The sequence below is a fragment of the Aquarana catesbeiana genome, linkage group LG03 (genome assembly GCF_042186555.1).
Source record: "Aquarana catesbeiana isolate 2022-GZ linkage group LG03, ASM4218655v1, whole genome shotgun sequence".
NCBI classification, from domain to species: Eukaryota; Metazoa; Chordata; class Amphibia; order Anura; family Ranidae; genus Aquarana; species Aquarana catesbeiana.
In genome coordinates, this window is record NC_133326.1 from 556,781,500 (window position 1) to 556,802,602 (window position 21,103).

At 41.0% G+C, this 21,103-nt stretch overlaps 1 protein-coding gene across 1 annotated transcript in view; it reads left to right on the forward strand.

Annotated features, from left to right (window-relative positions):
- SYT10 (synaptotagmin 10) overlaps positions 1-18,186 on the forward strand; it is a 155,619-nt gene extending 137,433 nt beyond the window's left edge. The window contains exons 4-7 of the mRNA XM_073621726.1: positions 2,283-2,403; positions 10,297-10,468; positions 11,818-11,947; positions 13,445-18,186. Of these exons, the coding sequence (XP_073477827.1) occupies positions 2,283-2,403; positions 10,297-10,468; positions 11,818-11,947; positions 13,445-13,516 (495 nt within the window). The 3' untranslated portion in view covers positions 13,517-18,186. The remainder of the gene's footprint in view (positions 1-2,282; positions 2,404-10,296; positions 10,469-11,817; positions 11,948-13,444) is intronic.
- Positions 18,187-21,103: the final 2,917 nt, after the last annotated feature.

Sequence of the window (21,103 nt, forward strand, 5' to 3'; positions counted from 1 at the left end):
GCACCCCGTGCACCCTGGCCAGGATCGGCCCTGAGTGGTCCCCTGTGGTCACTGTGCAGAGGGGAAGCCGCTCTGCACACATCGCACAGAACCCAAGTGGGATTTGGCTACCACTGTGACTTCTATAATGATTGTCAGTCCCCACTTCCGGGGGACCTCGCCGAAGTTCGGTCCCCTTCCAACGCCGCCGGGCCATTCACAAAGCGCTTGTGCAGTGGGGAACCAGCTGTGAAGCTGCAAGGCCAGTTTCCCTTACAAGGAATGGCGGAGGCAGCACCCAGGAGCCAATTGAAAAATTGATTGGGGTGCCGACATCACAGGATCTCTGGACAGGTAAGTGTTCTAATATTAAAAGTCAGCAGCTACAGTATTTGTTGCTGCTGACTTTTAATTTTTTGGTGGGGGAGGGCTGGAGCTCCTGCAATACAACTCATTCCTGGAATTCAGTTTTTAGTATTAGGGCTAAATGATATTCAGGAGCATGGGTGTTTTCAGGAACATCATTGAGAAATGTTACTATTCCGCTGCCATTCTGCAAAGTCCACATTGAAATATTGATGACTTTCATCAGCTGTTTCTATAAATACTCAAATTACCGTGTGCAGATTATGGCAGATCCTCAGTACAATGGCTGTGTTTGGCAGGACTTTCATTAGAGTCAAATTACCAGCCCTACATGGGGTAACAGAGGGGATTTCCTGATAATTTGTTTCTGTGATTGCTGCTAGCAGCTGATTGGATGACCGGTATCTGCAGAACAAGAGTGCTGATTAAAATGCACGATTTTATTAAAGCTCAAATCCAGGATGATATAAAACACACCAATTACTATAACCCTGTGATCTTTAGAACATTTATAAATGTATTTTTAAACGCAAGCAGTGTAAGTAGTACTGAACTCGACCTCCTAACAGCCTCTTGCAATCTGTGTACAGAAGATTTTAGACTGAGGGACGTGAGGAGCAGTACAAATAGACAATTAGTTCATCTGCTGACAAGAAGCAATCTGATTGCTGGAGAGAGCAGAGTGACGGGAAAATGAGCTCATCACTGCTGCTTCTTATTTCACTATCCAGTCACAGGCTGGTGGGGGATCCAGAATGATGTAAGCTCAGAAGAAGCGGGTTGAAAGAGGAAAAATCTCTGAATGAAAGTGAATATTGCAGCTCCATTTGGTTTTGTTATTTTATCTTTTAATCTACCTATTACCTCTTTATGCTGGTATTCTTCTTTAATTCACAAATAGAAGGAAAAGTATATACTCAGCAAATATCTTGTGTTTTTGATTTAGCATGTTGAACCCAATTATTTCGTAGTTTTACATTCTTGCTTTTTCATATTTTTTGATATTGTAATAAATTTAAAGATCTGTAGTTTTGTCACAAGAGGGAGCTCTTGGATGCTCAGTGCAATTACTCTCTTTCTCTCTTAAAGGGTATGTAAACCCTAACAATTAGCTTCTCTTATTTGGTCTAACTTGGTCTGTTGAATATACTAAACAAGTCAAATAAGTGAAAAAATGAAAAACCTATTGATCTTATTGGACGAGCAATGTTTAAGGTGACAAGCAAATTTAGACAGTAAAGCATGTAACAGTGTAAAGCCTTGTACACACAGGCCGAATATCGGGTGACATTCAATAGAAAGCAGCCGACATTCGTCCCCTGTGTATGGCCCTATGGAAGCCAGCTGTTCTGTGGAAGGGTCATGACCAGAAAAAGGTCTGCCGACCGGCTCCCCATCAGCACTCTCAGCCAATGGCTGAGAGCGCTGACCAGAGTGTTCTAGCTGGAGGGCCGCCCCCCTTTCAGAACAGCTCAGCAGGGGAGATCACTGTACTAACATCAGATAGTTAGTACAGTGGTTCCGACCTGAGCGGTCAGGTTTTTTTCATTCAACTCTCTGGGTTGAACGAAAAAAAAACGAGTGCTTTAGAGAGTCTATCAATTCCGATATTGAGAATGGCAATGAGGAGGCAATGGGGTGGATTTACTAAAGGCAAACAAAATGTGCAGTTGCTCACGTGCTTAGTAAATGAGGGGAACTCTGCTGACTTCCATCAACCAATCTTTGAAAAGTAAATCTTCATTTTATTTACTAAGCTCTGGAGCAACTGCATTTGCAAACTTCACAGTCTATTTGCCTTTAATAAATCAACCTCAATATGTATTAGTTTTAAGAGACAACTTGCAGCAGGCGTAAACCTGCAAGAATTGGTGAATATAACTATTGTTCTGAACAAATATTTGTTCATGTAAATGTGTGTTTTTTGTTTTTTTTAGGAAAGCGTAGATCTTGGGGAAATCATGTATTCGCTTTGCTACTTACCTACTGCTGGCAGAATGACGCTCACCGTTATCAAGTGTCGGAATCTGAAGGCAATGGATATCACAGGCTCATCTGGTATGTTGGTAATATTAAGTGCAAATTATGCTAAACTCTAGAATTCTCTATGAGAAACAAAATTGAAAACGTTCAAGGGTCAATCCACCCAAAATAATATTTTAATAACAGGTGGAGCCCGGTGTGTTTGGTCAGCTCCTGGGATGTTATATACCAACAGTGAGATCTCCTTGACATAACTCCAGATTCTCTTTTCTTCCACCTAGAAGTTTTGGGTATCCCCAGCAATTGTTTGAGTTTTCCAGGTCTTCCTGTTACATTCTCCACCATTTAAAATGGGAAAAAAAAATAAAAATTCCAGCAGAGAGAATTGGAACCCTTCATAATGGGCACAGCAGGTATGGAAGAAAAAACTGTAAGGAGATTTAACAATCTAGTATTTACCAAAAGAAAAACGAAGGACCGGTTCACACCACAATTTCTGCATTCTGGATACGATTTTGCATGTGCAATTTTAATGCATTCCAGTGAGTTTTTGATGCGTTCCAGAGCGTTTTTTCTCTTCTTTTTTTTCTTCATCTCAATTGAGGACAATTGAGGGCATGTGTGTTCCGGTGTGTTTTACCACATTTCAGATGTGTTCCACACAAAGAAAATGCAACATGTTTTACTTTTGTTGACTGCGCTAGAACACACTGCTCTGGTGTAAACTAGGGCCTTTGGAATCCATGTTAAACACCGTCCATGTGTTTTTTATGCAGAATAAAAATGCACAATGGCCTGCATCTGTTGTGAATCAGCCCTAAATATCTGTTTCAAGCGGACTGGTGCGTTAAGAAAAAAGTTACAGTTTTAAGCAGGAATTTCAGCAGGGGACAGATAAGAGGTTTGAATAATTTCTTTATCAATTGCCTGGGGAGTGCCTTCAATGGGCATCTTTACACTGGAGAAGTAAACACTTAAACAACAGTTGGTGGTTCGTAATGGACACTTCAAAGATTAAGAAAAACAAATAAATAAATGCATTACATTTAATTAAATTAAAAGTGAAAGAAGATTAAATAAAAAAAAAAACTAGTTAAAATATTTGATTAAGAGATTTTCAGCACATCTTATATTTTACTCTATGTGTTCGCCCTACTGCTTGTATTATTGTAGTGATGTGTGGGTGGGATTAGGAGTGGGATTCGGCGGGGCTAGGAGCAGCATACATTTTTTCCTGGTCAGCAGAGCTGTCTTTATTATGGATTGAACCCTGGGCAAACATTTTCTTGGGTACCCCCCTCCCCCCTTCCCTCCATGCAATTTCCTTCCCCACCTGCTCTGAGACATACAAAAAAATAGCAGTTTACTGAATCAAATCAGGCAGCAATTGTGATTGGTTGCCAGAAGTTACAGTGTATCATTACCGCTTACTGACTGGCTGCTAGAGGTTACAGCACACATTATGGCTCACTTATTATTTGACAGAGGTTACAGCACATGACTTCTGCTTGTTTATTGGTTGCTAGAGGTTACTGTACATCAATACAGCTCACTGATTGGTTGCTAGAGGTTACTGGACATCCTTACCACTTACTAATTGGTTGATAGAGGTTACTGCACATTATTACTACTCACTGATTGGTTGCTAGAGGTTACTGCATATCCTTAGTGCTCAATGATTGGCTGCAAGGGGTTAGTGCACATCATTACTGCTCACTGATTGGTTGCTAAAGGTTACAGCACATCATCTCCTCACTGCCTGCACACCATGGACTGGAGAGGTTAGGGGACCCATCAATAGGCAGAAAACTCCTAGGGATCCTAGGACTCCTGGAATCGGTGGCAGTGCTGGGGGGGGGGTGATCAGTGGCAATGCTGGGGGGTCGATGGGACCAGTGGGGGGGATTAGTTAGGAGGCAGTACACTGTGGCAAATCCTGGATAATGTGGAGCAAAGCTGGAAATCTTTGGGGAATTTGCAATGACCGCCAATGTGAGGGGGGATTTACACTGACCACCATGTAATGGGGGATTTTACGCCACCCAACAATATAAAGAGAGATTTCTACACTGACACCGATGTAATAAGAGCATTTACACCAACCACCAGTGTAAGGGGGAATATACAATGACCTCCCTGTAAGGGGGAATTTACACTGACAACCATTGTCAAGGAGATTTGTACTGACCACCAATGTAAGGTGACACTACTACACCAGCTACCAATGTTAGGGGGGATTTACAATGACCACCAATGTAAAGGGGGATTTACACTGACCAGCAGTGTAAGGGCAATTCAGTAGTTACCACCAATGTAAAGGAAAATGTACACTGATTACCAATGTAATGAAGAATTTACACTGACAACCAATGTAATGGTGGATTTTACATCAACAACCAATAAAGGTGGATTTCTACACTGGCCACCAATGTAAGGGGGGATTTACACTCATCACCAATTTAAAGGGGGCTTCTACATGGACCACTAATGTAAGTGAGGATTCAAAGCTGACCACAAATGCAAGTTTGGATTTTTTTACCGATTACCACTAATGTAAGGAGGACCTTCACAATGGCCACTAGTTTGAATGAAAGGATTGTACAACAAGCCCCAATGTAGTGAGAAGATTGACACTGACCACTAATGTCACTGAGACATTTAGCCTACGTTGACATTTGTGTGTGTCGGGAATGCATGCAAAATCTCTTTCCTGGCACCACAGAAACATGCTGCCCTTTAGCAGATAAACATTAATTGTTAATTTAGAAGAGGAGGTATAGATCGCACTGGACTGACTCGATCAGTCGCTGTTATAGGTTATGCATGGTATGAGCAGATGGAAGGAATTGGTTTCCAGAGGTTCGTGCCCAACTGGAGGAAAAGGTGGTGGTGAGCCCTGTTCGGGCCTGGTCTGCTACCTTGGGGTTTGGCCTTATGGTCGACTCCATGTGTGTTTGGAGAGAAGTGAAAATAAAGGAGCGCCTGGTATCCAGTAAAGGTAGGTATAAAAGGTATTTTATTGAAATGTCAGCAATAGAAAGAGGCCAACGCATTTTGGGGGACTAGGGACTGCCCCTTCATCAGTGCAATCATTAGATGTGATGGCTGCATTTGTTTTCTTTTTTAGGCTTTCCTCTTCTGTTTTCACCTGGACATCTTTGGGCAGCAGCATTGTCAGTCAATTCTTAGATGTGGTGGCTGCATTATTTTTCTCTTTTTTTCCCCAGCTTTTTTCCTTTATTTTCACCTGGGGATCCAGCCAGTAACTGTTATTTTTCAGCTTTCTTTACCAGGCCAAGCAGATATGATAGATCCCTATTACAGAGATAAAACTCGTTGTGGAATATAACTGCCTGTGTGGATATCACTATCCTAGGTTTTTTCACAACCAAAAACGTTTTTTTGGTTGTGATAAACCTAGGAGAAAAATAATGATGCCACCACATCTAAGAATTTACTGACAATGCTGCTGCCCAAAGATGCCGCCTGTGCTCCTTCATCCAGAGTTCATCCAGTCCTCTAATACAGGGGATGTGTTACTGGTCAGATCACCAGGTGAAAACGGAGGAGGAAAGCCTAAAAAAGAAAACTAATGCAGCCGCCACATCTAATGATTGCCCTGATGAAGGGGGAGTCCCTAGTCCCCTGAAACACGTTGGCCTCTTTCTATTGCTGACATTTATATAAAATAACTTTATACCTACCTTTACCGGATATCGGGCGCTCCTTTACTTTCACTTCTTTCCATTAATTGTTAATGACACCCTCACGCATCTGCTGAGATGTGCATATTCACATGCACCAAAATCCACGGCGCTTTGGCACCATGTTATTTTGAAAAAGGGTTCCACCTCCAATTTTCTTACCTTTGAACAACAGGCTGATGTTAGGCTTAATGGCAAGACTTGCAAGCATGCCCCTTTACCTCCCCAGTGGCCAGCATTCAGCAGAAGTGATGGTGGATATGACCTCGGGGGGGCATAATATACATATAAATGCTGCCTCTATTTACCTATCAATGCCACTGGTCCAGGGCTATTTACATATTAATCCTGATGCTATTTACATAACAATGCAGGTTATTTAATGTAAACACAGGGTCTGCAGGTGAGTCACCTGTTCACAGCAATAGGGCAGAGCTGAGCAGCATTAGTAACACAACTTCACACTGAGATATCAGGACACAGCACGGGGCAAAAACTTCAAGGGACAAGGGAATTTAAACTGGGATAGTTGGCAAAAATGATGGGGCCCAGGGCAGCTGCCACTTTTGCCCTGCCTTAAAGACAGCCCTGCTGGTCAGTGACTCAATTGATAGGTTTAGCTTCACTAGTCAAAAACTTGCAATGTGTAATGGAATGGCTGTGTACATTGGGTCTTACCAGTGTAGTTGTTTTGTCATGTAATGAGTTCCCTTTAAAATTCATACGCAAAATAAAAAAACCTTGAAAAACCTTTTCTAATGGCAAGCAAATGTTAGCGGAAAGCGAAGGGACCAAAAGATAATAAGAGATGGAAAACTTATCATCGGCGGCTCAGCCCAAGATCAGATTGACAATAGATTTCTGATTACATAATGCCACTGCATCTAATTACCATCTCTACTGCAAGGAGAAAAATGACTTAAATCATTCTGAAAAGGTCCACGCGAGCAAGAACAATTTACGTAATCAATAATACAGGTAATTACAGAGGATTCAGGACTGGAGAACATGGAGACTTTCTATCAGCGAGGACGGCAGCGTACACCGTTGGGTAATTTAACATGGGATTCTTCCAATAAACATTCTCTCCCCTTCGGTTCTGACCTAACGGGAAAAAAAAGAAGAAAAAACGTAATGGTACTTTTAGAGTTGTTCAGTCAGAAGTCTCAAAATCTGCACAAAAGAAGCAATCTGAAAATATTCATCATAAGAGGTTAAAAAAATGTAATTCAAAATTGACCTCCAGACAAATAAGCTAAATATAGAGCTGAATTCTGTTTATGGGAGCTTATTTATCTACCAAAGTATTTGCATTTCCTGAGATGTAGCCCAGCGGGTGATATGGTTTTCTGCGGTTAACCAATACAGTCTTGTCACCTCCCCGCCCCCAGCCTGTGACTGGACAGTAAATGAGCAGAAGCAGGCTTATGAATCTGCTTTCCCTTCTTGTTTGCATGTTTCTTGCCGGCACACCTGATTGGTTCAAAATGCTGCACCCCCCTCTCCCTGTCTGATTGTATCCATACTAAGGATATAAAGAGGTTAGTTCTACGCAGGGCTTTTTTTCTCAGAGAATAGGTGCAGGAACTCCCCCCTTATGAGTCACCCTTCATTTCTGCCCCCTACCCACCTCCGAGCACTGTCTTTTGGCTCCACCCCCTACCCACCTCCCAGTAACGCTCCTTTTAGAGAGTACAGAACCAAGTATCATTTTGTGCTACTAAATTGTATGGAATTTGATAGACCCCACCCAGACAGCAACAGACCCCACCACAGCAACAATAGATCCCCCCACACACAACAGACCTCCTCCCAGCAACAATGGACCCCCCCCAACAAAATACCACCCCAGCAACAATAGACCCGCACAAAAAAAAAAGATCCCCAGTGACAATAGAACCCCAGCAGTCAGCATCAATTGACCCTCCAGCACACCTTGCCATAGAATACATTCAGTGCTGGAGGTGCCGGAACTGCGTTCCCCCACGTTCCCGCTGAAAAAAAGCCCTGGTTCTACCTCAGATTCAGGCACTTATACTGGTTAGATTTAATTATGAGTTAAATTGCCTTTATTCAATATATAACTGCATGCAGTTATTTTTTTTAATTTGGCTGCAGTTCAGATTTTAAGTGGATGTTAATTTCCATGCATGACTTTTACCTATAGTTAAGCCTATAATTAGGCTTACCTATAGGTAGTGTAAATATCTCCTAAACTTGCACCGTTTAGGAGATATTTACTGTACATACAGCCAGTGAAATCACTGGTGCATGCGCTCTGAAGGAACGGCCACCTCTGCCATTTCTTCAGAGCCCTGTGCCGTGACCGGCAGCTCTCGTGGGCATGCGTGGTGTAGGCTACGCCCCTATGCGTTTTGTCATACATTGACATCATACACATTATGACCATTCATTATTAAATGGTCATGGTGTTGGCCGGTAAGCGGCTCGTGATCTCTTTTTCTGCACAGTGGTGGAGTTATACAGAAGCTTGCCCATTGGTTTCCAATTTGGGATACACGTTCTGTTTTCTTTCCATCTGCACTTTTTTAATGCTTATTATTTGCGTACTTAGAGTGTATGGACATTGCTTTACATTACATTGGATTGTAATATTTTTCACTTGAATTATTAATTACTTGTTATGTCAGTTTATGCACATACTGCACTTCATGTATTTTCTATATGAATTGCAGATTTTAGGATTTATTACTCAATTTTAAGATTTTTTGCACATTCATATGAGATAAGCACTTTAGAACTAAGTGCTATTTTTTTATATTTTGTTACACTTGGGAAGTCTTTGTTTATCGGGACATCAGAGTAGCAGTGGGTTTTCAGATATTTTCATACTGTATGTTTTTTTCCTTTTTTTTTGTCATTTCTTTTTTGTTGGCCTTGCCTCACATTTTTTTACTGTACTGTACTGTGCCTAAGATGAGCACTGCTTCTCCTCTTATTGTCAGGCCATAGACTCAAGGGAGTTGTAAGTGAAACTTCAGGAGAAAAAAAAGAAAAAATAGGCCACATGCCTTGCCAGACAGGGCTGTGCTGTGTGTAGAACTGTGTAAAGGACTGGATGGACAGCAATACAAATAATTTTAAAACCAGCAAACCATAATTACAAACCATTTTTTTTTCAAATAACAGGAAAGCAGCCTACACAAATATCCAGATATTTCCAATAATATATTATCTATCATTTAGGGGCTATTCTATTAAGTGCAAAACGTATTTGTTCTTGATGCAAAACACCAATAGTTTGTAAGTGCTGTCCCTTTAAGTGAAAATTAAACACCCAAATATTGTGACCACTTAGTCAGAGCAGAGCTCCAGCCCCCCTCCAAAAATGAAAAGTCAGCAGCTACAAAAACAAATTTTAATATTAGGACACTTACCTGTCCAGGGAGCCCACGATGTTGGCACCCCAAGCCGATCTGTCCATCGGCTCTTGGGTGCTGCTGCCACCATCCCAACCGGTTCCCTACTACACATGCTCCAAGCGCACTGCGCTTTTTGAATGGCCCAGCGGAGGGGGAGGGAGGAGGGGGGCTGAACCTCCTGCGCCGAGGTCCAGAATATTCCTACCAAAGTGTAATAATTCCCAAGGAGGTGATTTTCTCCGTGTCAGCACACCAGTGATTTAAGTCTTTCACCATCACCAGAAAAGACAGCCAAATTTCTTATTTTAAAGTTTGACCCCTTAATAATGGAGGTCAAACAACGCTTGTTATTATATGCATGGCTCACTATGGACCCACACTCGGATGGCTCACAAGACCTCCCAAGGTACCGGCTCCAAAATGTCCTCTCATCCAGCACAGACCATGAAATCAAAGATCAAAAAGGAAGCACATAGCACATAGTGTAATACCGCTTGATAACTCCAGTTTATATAACAAGTAGTGTTCATCATCGAGTGTACTCACATAGAGCAAACAGTGTACATAAAGATTGGCACCCAATGCACATCTGCACCCAGTGTGCATGTGCGAAAACACGATTTTGTCAGATTACATGCCCTGACCAATGCATTTCAGTAAAAATAAACGTCTTCAGGGGAAGTAGAAGCACCACATACAAATCGTTTGACAGCTTCCTAACATATATTTTATTTGTGTAGCTGTTTGCCCCAAGTGTAATCTTTTAAAGGTAATTTCCATGTTCCAAAATGTAAAATTAAAAACTTGACCAATGTGCTGTTTCATGTTTGGAGGTTGTATACCAGACGAGACATATCACAGTTAATATTTGTATCTCTTAGATCCCTATGTCAAAGTCTCCTTAATGTGTGAAGGGCGAAGACTGAAAAAAAGGAAAACCACCACAAAAAAGAACACATTAAACCCCGTCTATAATGAGGCCATCATCTTCGACATCCCTCCCGAGAATATGGACCAGGTCAGCCTCTCTATAGCCGTCATGGATTATGACAGGTTAGTGTTTTGGCCTCTGAGTTTGACCTTAGACTAGGAGCCTGTTCTGAGACATGGACAGGGGCTACCCTTGCTAAACTCCTTCTGATAAATGTTATGCTTGACAATCATTTGATCCTCTTGCTTCAATACCCTGATTCACTGATAGGGAAAAAACTTTCAACTCTTCTGATGTGCATGTTTGATCTTGGTAGCATGATTCAGAAAACGCTAAAGAAACAGAATCAATGTAACAGCCAGAAAAACTTTATTTTCACAAGGGGTCAGCACTGGCAGCTCCAGGGTTCTTTTTTTACATATTTAATTAAAGTGTATATAAACATATAGACAAAAATTTAATATATTGCATCTTTCTAGTATGGTGGATGAATTCGTTTTTTTTTTGTCAGGCTATTTTCTTTTATTTTCACCTGGTGAACCTGAAATTAATACACTTGCTGTCTTACCAAAGATAGCTTGGAAGATATATAACATTGTTTGTGACTTCAGTTCAAGAAAGTGACAAGGACATTGCATTTCTGGCACACATTAACAGGTATTTCCTGTACTTCCTGAAAATTCTTGACCTTAAAAATAAAAACCATTGCAGATACCACCATCTAAGGACTGGTAAGTCACATAGAGCCTGCCTCATCTCCTAGTTGGAGGGCATCCATTATCACCTAGCCCTCCTCCAGCCTGGCAGTCCCTGGCCTGCTCCATTCATCAATTGTATTTTAGTTCTTTTAATTATGAATCACTTGTGGGCATTGTCTAGGACTGTGTATATGCAAAATAAGCCTGCCTAAGAATGCCCACTTCTCCAGAATGACATCCACCCATCAAGGCATTCTGATATTTGAATAATTCCTCCCAAGAGCCAAAACACTGCTTTCATCAGGGCTGAGGGCTCTTGTGATGAGTACTGAGTCAGGATGCGTCGATGTTTTCAGGAAACTATGTACAGCACCCTGCCGGCCCCTCCCACCAGGCATGATCTGCCTGCATTGCATAGAGCAGTGGTCATCAACCCTGTCCTCAGGGCCCGCTAACAGGTCAGGTTTTATGTATTACCTTGGGGAGATGCAGACTAGAATACTGCAATCACTGAGCAGCAAATTATATCACCTGTGATGTATTTCAGTTATCTTGCAAACCTGGCCTGTTAGTGGGCCCTGAGCACAGGGTTGATGACCACTGGCATAGAGCAACATGGAGATCCAGTGATTACAAGAGGAAATGAAGAAGGCAAAATATAAGGAGTTTAAATTTTAATTTTAATTTGATTTATTCTGAATAATTTTTTGCATTTTCCTTCTGCTTGCCAGATATTTAAGTGGAACTCTAAGTAAGTGATTTTTCTTTTACAGGGTGGGCCACAATGAGGTGATAGGAGTGTGCAGAACTGGTATTGATGCTGAGGGACTTGGCAGGGACCACTGGAATGAGATGCTGGCTTATCCCAGAAAACCGATCACACACTGGCATGCCCTTACCGAGGTAAAACTCTCTTGCTTTGCAAAGACAGTAACTGAAGCATCGTAACCCAATAACTGTATTATTTCTAGAGATTACCTAACACAACATATCAAGACATGTCTGCTCCTTTTACCAGGGTGTGCTAAATAAGAACCGAAACTCGGCTGTCCTAACATTTAGGCATTCTTTAAATGCAGAATTCAATCAGTTATATTGAATGGGCAGTTCCAATGTCCAAGATGATACAAGTATATCTTGGATCAATACTGATCATCCAGAAGAAGGCAAAACTTTGGTCCACTTCCAGTTTATCTATAGAGTGTTGTAACAGTTTATCTGAACTCAGTCAGTGACATTCAAATTAACTTGCTTGTTCAACTGATGAAGCGTACCAAGAAAGGCTCCAACCCCCCTTTCCAAAATTGCTATCATTGGTAGGGATAAGAGTTGTGATGGATTGAAGGCCAGTCTTATGAAGTAGGTATAGCCATTAAAGGGGTTGTAAAGGTAAATTTTTTTAAAAATAACAAACATGTTATACTTACCTTCACTGTGCAGCTCGTTCTGCACAGAGTGGCCCCGAACCTGGTCTTCTGGGGTCCCTCGGCGGCTGTTTCAGCTCCTCCCCGCAAGCATTAACCACCCTAATGCGAGCTCCCTCGCATGGTGGTTAGTGCTTGTGGGCGCGCTCCCGTGATACAGCCGGCGGCTATAGCCGCTCACTGTATCACTCGGCCCGCCCCCCAGCGCGCCGCGTCATTGGATGTGATTGACAGCAGCGCGAGCCAATGGCTGCGCTGCTTCCAATCCATCCACTGTAGCCAATCAGCGGCCAGGGTAAGCGGAGGAATAGATGTCGGGAACGAGAAGCTGACTTTCGAGGCGTCAGGTAAGTAAAACGGGGGGGGGCTGGGGGCGGCGGTATTGTCAGAAGTTTTTTCACCTTAATGCATAGAATGCATTAAGGTGAAAACATTTTTACCTTTACAACCCCTTTAAGTTGTTGGATGAATACTTGGGATATAGAAGAAATGGAAGTACAACATATGTACGTCAGTCAAATGACCAGGTGTGGTAAAAAAGGTTTGTTATTCAACGTCTAAAATGAAAATGTTTTGAGGGTTGCAAAAAATCCCTCTTCCTTGGGGCTTCTAGTGCTGTGGCTTCTGGTTATTTTCTTTCAGAACATTATGGAAATCCTAACCACCAAAACGACACTCAAATTAGAATTCAGATTTGACCACCAGAATCTGTTGACTGCCATCCAAAATTCAGGATCGATTCTAGTCTCTCACTGTCAATATTGCTTGGTTCAACCATCCAAATTATCCCAGTGAGAATGGATTTGCTTATGATGGATAGGTTCCCCTCAGATCTATGTTTAGTGAAAATATAATACAACATACAATAATCTCAGACAAGTTATTATTACTATTAGGTTAGAAACACTTTGTTATAAATGTTAAAGTAAGATTTGAATCTTGTGATTTATTCATTTATTTCTCTTTTTAAACCCAGCTTCCAGGTCGGGCTACCAGCTTTGACAGTCAAGGTTCATGCTCTTCACCGAAGCCTCCTCTAACACCGTAAAAGTTGCCAGCATGGTCTTTTCACCTGTAACTGTGGCAAATGCTTACCTATGACGTGAGTGTCCTTATCATAGTCTGTACAGCAGCCAATCAGAAAATGGTGTGACAATGCTCACTTGGGTTACGCAGCTTCCTAGATGCACAAGCAGAAGATGGGTCTGAGGCTCACACAAAAGCCTACCCTACTCTTTGTGAAGAGTTAACCCAGAAGCGTGATCTATAACACAGACACACTCAGGAGTAACATTTCTATGTAATCTTATAAATACCCAGGTGCCACCCAACATGGCAGGGGAGAGGGACGCCTGACAATGAAGCAGTGCATTGTGGGTGCCATGTCCTACTTAATCCCTTATAGACCTCTTCCCAAATCTTATGGGGCTTACATCGAACCAGCAGTTAAACAGCAGCGAATGAATTATACACACACACACACAAAAAAAGTTATTAAATACGTATGCAGAGTAATTATGCTTAAAAAAAAAAAAAAAAGAAGAGCGATCTTACAAAGCAAAACATTTAAATATTTATATTGCCATTTACATATTTTTGTAAATTTCCATTTGGTGTTTCAATATAAAAGGGCTGGGCTTTGTGTTCTTATTTGACAACTCCCTATAGAATGCCTGTATTTAGGTTACTTAAAAATAGTTTTCCTGCCTTAGAAATAGTTTATTTACAGCTGATAAAAAACAATCTTCGGATTAACATCAAGGGAAGAGGACTACAATGGTGTTTACAAGTCATTCTGCAGTGATTATTTGATGTATATTATTAAAGCTGAATTCCAAGCAAACAGCTAAATACAGAAGTTAAGCGCATATAGGTGAATTTATTAACCCGACAAAAGAGTGTATTTCTGCTTAGCCCAGTCTTGTGATCCAGACACCCCAGGCTAACAGCACAGCCAGGTTGGTGACTTTGTTTTGTCTGCTGCAGTTAAGCAACATTGCTTAGTAACTGACTCAGCTGTGAGCCTAATGGTGGGACAATTGTAGAAACATCAAAACATCACCAAGCTGAAGATGTAACTGCTTAACTCTCCTCCACTCAGTAAGCTGCCTGTGTTAAATTCAGGGCATTGTGCATTACAGTTTGACTGGCATATACAGCTTCCTAATCTTGCTGTTCTATGGACTAGATAAAGTTAAAACTCAGATATGTATACTAACTGTATTTACAACGGAATGCCTGGAGTTCTCCTTTACGAAGAATAGATATAAATGGTAAAACAAGCAAAAAGTGTTTGATATTGAAATATATATATATATATATATATATATATATATATATATATATATATATATATATATATATACATATATATTTATATATGTGCAACTTAGGATATAAAAAAAATATAATATCAAATTAACAATATCCAAAGCACAGAAAATTGGATGAGAATTGGTAAAATTTACCACAGCAACCAAGCAGGTTTCAACCTTTAAAGGACACACAGTCAATTTAATATGGTTGCCTAGGCAAGTGCTCCAGTTTTTTGTAAAAAAAAAAATAATATATATATATACACACAGTGTATACATATTTTATATATTTTCTTAATAAGAACTGAGGAAAATACATTCATAAAGCAAGATTCTTCCCCATTTCACCACTTCCCATTAACTACTATCTATTTTAGTTTCCGATTTACATTCTATATGTGGCTATGATAACTATTCTCTCGTACATATGTGATTTTTACTTTTTTTTTATAGTTGCCTTTTAACTGTGTAAGCTGGTATGTTAAATGATTGATGCACCTCAAAACTTTTGGTTGTATGTAGACTCTCTTGGGTTGACTTTTTTCCAGTGGTTGCAATAATGGATCTTGCAAAATCTCTACTTTGAAATTCTTTCATTCTTCCCCATGTATAGTAGTTCCATTCCTTTTGCTATCAAAGGAAAGAGTTTAGCTCTTTCAACAGCATCCTCCACAATTTAAATGAAGAAAAACAAAACACAGCGAAAATGAGACACCCTCCCTCCTCCCCCATACAGATAGTCGCATCTGGGTACTACAGTGGTTTAATCGCTGAGGCCCACCATAAAAGAAGTCAATGTAATATTCACCCTGCTCTTCTGCCATATGAGTTCAGGGAAGACTGACTTTTAAATGTCCACCTCATTTTGTCTTTTTTGTCAGTTTTTGGTTTTGTTTTTCTGGCAACTTGATGCTTGTTGGAAGCACAAAAATGAAAAATGAAAATGAGCAATACCTCCCCTAGAACCTTGATTTGTTTGCTACTTGTAAAGTAAAAACAATATGACAAAGTCTCTTTTTTGCCAACTGCTGTTCATCTTGGTTGAAGACTTTCACATGCTTAACAGCCTTTGATCACTTATAGTGTTATTATGGTCCCGACCATGGAAAATAACATGTTGGAAATCTCTTCTTCCTAATACACTGGCGGCAGGGGTTCCACTCTGCTTTATAGGCCTATGCATGAACAGAGGTCCAAAGCCGCCAGCTATTTTTAGGGAGGTACTAGCAAGTACACCTTAAGCCTCCCTGTGCATTACAATGCAGTGCTTATTATATAAGCATTTAATCAACATATCTGAAGGATGCCATTTAGGGGATAGGCTAGTTTACTTAATCCTGTGCAAGCTTTAAACAGGTAACAGCAACACAGTAGCTGAGTAAAGAGAACACCTTATGGCACCTACTTTGCGATGGCAGGCTAAAGCTAGCCATAGATGGCTCAAACTAAATCAACCAAAATTCAAGCAGCCTATAGCTAGCTTTATACTTGTCACCATGCGAATACCACCTGTCTCAAGAAAAGTTAATTTGAACATCAACTGAGCCAGGTGAAAAATTTTCAGCTCAACAGTGACTGCATCCCATCAGGTGCAGTCACTGTCTGGGTATTCAGGCACCCGCTGGTGCTCCCACTGTGTGACTACAATGGCCAACTGTAGAGAGTCCTCCATGCACGCTATTAGCAGTAATGGGAGTGTTGATTGACTTTTTTCATTTGGCCCATGGGACTAAGCAAGAAAAATTCAGCCATGTATGGCCAGCCTTTGTTTACTTTTTCTTTTCCCATCACAGTTACTTTAAACACCTACCAAACCACCATGGTCAGAGCAGTAGTGCTAGCAATAGGCAGCACCATCCATCTCTTGATATTTATTCCAAACAACAAACAGGTTAATTTTAGAATTTTCATTTTATTCTTTTCATATATACACATAGTGATTGTTACAAGACACAATTAGTTTGATTGGTTAATTACAGAAAAAATGTGTTGATAGATTTCAGGTGATTCCCCATTGTTTTGTGGAGTGCAGGGGTAACCTGGTACATTTGTAATACAGCTTAAATGTGCATAATTAGGGATTGTTACAAGCTTCTGGTCATCTGTAAAAAGGTGGATGGCCTCATACCAAATAAAAGGTCTATTAGACATGGCCAGATCTGCCTTCCTGCTTCATTCACTGCATTCCAAAGATTGAAATGTTGATGGAGCGCTAGACACTAGGGTAAAGAATAATATTCAGGCATGTAATGAGGACAGTTCTCTGTAAAACAGGGAAAGCCAACAGAGGTCACTGTAGTAGTGATGCAAAAAAGCTGGTCAAGAAGTTAGAGTGTCAACTAAATGTAATAGGTCCAGCTAACTTTTCTTGTCAAAGTGAGAGCTACACAAATAGCGAACACATCCTGGGGGCTCAATAGTCCCCCCCCCACACACACACACACATATATATATATATATATATATATATATATATATATATATATATATATATATATATATCTCAATCACCCTTTAGCCCTGATGAAGATAGACTAGTAAGCCCCGAAATGTATTGGATACCCCTGTGACACTCACTTTAGCAAATAAATATCAACTGGACCTATTCAATTCAAAGCTTGTGCTCTCATTTCTTAACTGTATTTTTTGCTCTATTCATTCAGGCCTAATCCTGACAGGTAAGTGACAGATGACGCTCATCAATGTTACCATTCGGTCATTTATTCAGGAAAGCTTATCACTCAATAGATACACTTGCAATGGAAGCAGGCTGTACCTTTTACACTGCCCTCTGTATGAGTGTGAAACTCTAGCATATGACATACCAATTTTGTAATAAACACTTAACAAAGCAAGTTTTCTGTAAGTCAAGTTAAATAATGTAAGCATATCTAAACCCAAAGACAAAAATGTAATATATTTTTTCAGGCTTCTCCTAAATACTTTCCTTTTGGTGATCCTGCCAGTAACACACTTCCTGCCTCAGAGTGACAACACTCACTTCACTATAAAGGAACAATGTTGTCATCCCATGCTTACCTAAAGACTGATAACATTGTTTGAAATTTCACTGCATTTCTTACAGGATCAACATGTATCTTTCTGTAGGAGCAGAAAGTATACTTAGCCTTAAAAAAATAAAACCTAACGTAGCCAGCACATTTAAATAAGCTGCAATATATTACATTGTGTTCTCAGTTTTAGATATCCTTACAGGGCTACCAAAACCAGGTTACATTTTACCAACTCGGAAACACTTGTGTGCCAGATTTCAGCGTGCCTTACTCCTTCACACTATATATGGACAAGCGTCTCCTCTTTTTCTTAAGTAATTTAATTTTTTCATGTTCCTCCAACACATAGCTTTGTTTTCTTAATAGTGGCAAGTTCAGCGGTCCCAGTTTCCTGCAGTGAATTAAGTTGTTTGTGCTGCATCTTAAATAGGAAGGTTGGGGGGGGGGGGGCATCAAGTGCTATTTTTGCAGCTGCTGACCTTCCGTCTTAATGGCACTTTCAAGACAGTACATTAGAGCTAGAGCCTATTATAATGTTGTTGAAAGAGCCAATTAGTACAAGGACAGTCTGTTGCTATGACACGGACCTCTCAGTTTCTGCACAGTTTGTCGGATTGGTACAGTACACACATTAGTACATTGGAGGCCTATGCTACCAAAGGTGAGCTCCCAGATGAGCAATGTGCACTACCCCCTGGCAATAGACAATGGTTCTCACCTGTACGTACATCTCAGGCAAGCACACCCATGTTCGGTGGTAAATCTCTAGGAAATACCTTACTATGAATGAGAAAATACCACAAAATAGGTGATACATTGTTCACTCCATTTATTAAAAATCTGTATAAAGAAAAAAAATGACAGTAAAATTAGTATTCCTATTAAATTGAAGCTTTTTTTCACTTAAAAATGAATTCCAGGTAGCTAAATAAACAGATGAAATCCATATATGGGGGCTGTTTTACCTGTCAAGAGATTTGTATGTTTTTCCATCCAGTCCTACCTGACAGGGTAAGATACCTGCATTTCCTGTGCTGTAGTTAACCACTTCAACCCTGGAAGGGTTTACCATCTTCCTGGTAAAAGCGATTCGGCACCGCGTCGCTTTAACAGTTGCGCAGTCGTGCGACGTTGCACCCAAACAAAATTGACGTCCTTTTTTTCCCACAAATAAAGCTTTCTTTTGGTGGTATTTGATCACCTCTGCGGTTTTTATTTTTTGCACTATAAACAAAAAAAGAGCTCAAGTTTGAAAAAAAAACAATATTTTTTACATTTTGCTATAATAAATATCCCCCAAAAATATATAAAAAAACAATTTTTTTTCTCAGTTTAGGCCGATATGTATTCTTCTACGTATTTTTGGTAAAAAAAATCGCAATAAACGTATATTGATTGGTTTGCGCAAAAGTTATAGCGTCTACAAAATAGGGGATGGATTTATAGCATTTTTATTATTAATTTTTTTCTTTTAGTAATGGTGGCGATCTGCAATTTTTATCATGACCGCGACATTATAGCGGACACATCGGACACTTGACACCATTTTGGGACCATTGTCATTTATACAGCGATCAGTGCTAAAAAAAAAAAATGCACTGATTACTGTGTAAATGACACTGGCAGGGAAGGGGTTAAACATTAGGGTGCGATCAAGAGGTTAAGTGTGTCCTAGGGAGATGTTCTAACTGTGGGGGGATGGGCTTCCACTGACATGACAGCGATCACTGCTCCCGTAAAGGGGACGTACCTGTACACCCATTTGCCCAGCCGTACCATTGTGCCAACATACATTGTCGTGCGCTGGTCGGCTAGTGGTTAAAGTGGTTGTAAAGTCTGAAGGTTTTTTACTTTAAGGTTACTTTCACACTGAGGCGCTTTACAGTCGCTACAGCACTAAAAATAGTGCCTGTATAGTGCCTGTCCTGTCTTTCCAGTGTGAAAGCCGAGTGCTTTCACACTGGAGTGGTGCGCTTGCAGGACGGTAAAAAAAGTCCTGAAAGCCGCATCTTTGCAGCGCTGTAGGAGCGGTCTATACACCGCTCCTGAAGCTCCTCTGCCCATTGAAATCAATGGGCAGCGCTGCCAAACCGCCGGCAAAGCGCTGCTGCAGTTTTAAACCTTTTTCGGCCACTAGCTGGGGTCAAATAGCGACGCTAAAACGATGGTAAAAGCCGCTAAAGCACCGATGCCGGCGATGCCTCAGTGTGAAAGTAGCCTAATGCATTCTCTGTATTAAGGTAAAAAACCTTCTATTGTCAGTTTTCTACCCCCAGTCTCCCCAATACTTACCTGAGCCCGATCTTAATCCAGCGCTGTGCCAGAGAGCAGCAGTGCTGCCCACTCTCTCCCTCCACACTGGACTGCTGTCAATCAAATCCAGTGACAAAGGAGCGGGGGGTGGGGCCAAGCCGCACTGTTTGTGTCAATGCACACACACAGTGCGGATCGAGAGCGAGTCCGCCCGTGTGTCACCATAGGACTTTTATGGTGGCAAACGGAGAAGAGGAGGAGCCCAGACCTCTGGCGGGGGACCACAGAAGAACAGGACCGGGGCTGCTCTGTGCAAAACCCTTGCATAGAGCAGGTAGGTATGATATGTTTGTTACTTTTTAAATACAGCTACTGTAGGTCTTGTCCCTCCCTCAGCCAATGAAGAGCTCAACTCTCTGTCACTCTGCTCTCCTGCTATCAGCATGTTGCTTGTTAGCATATGAGCAATGCAACACACCTGATACGCTCCTTGTGGAACAGAGGGGTGCACCCAAGAGGCTCTTTTGCCCAGAAAATTTGATAATTCTGAATAATTTGAAAGGCAAGACTTTAGGGGCTTGTGCACACAAGCTTTGCTCTCTGAAGAGAGCCCTGCATTCGGATAGGTCTTCAAAGAGCTTTTGACTGTGGTGAGGAGGCATTGTTTCACCTCCTCAGTCTCTGCTTGAACCATGCTTTGCTGCATTACACAGGGTTGCAGAGCAGCCCAATGCACTTGAATGGGTCACTTTCGGTGGGTGGTACGGCCTGCCGAAAGTGATAGTTGTCATAATTCCAGCTGCGGCTGTGAAGCAAAGCATCGTGGCTGTGGCATGTATAAACTCCCAGCCTCTGCAACATAACCATTATTTACTACCTTTAGAAATAATAAAGGTAATACTACCTTAATAGAAATAATAATAGAGTGAATTGGTTAATAAATGGTGGCAAGCAAGTGCCAAGATGGAATTAGGGTTTGTCTATGCCCAAAGATGAGCTTTAAGTGCATCACATTTTGAGCATCCTAAAGGAATGCAATTTTTTATGTGTAAA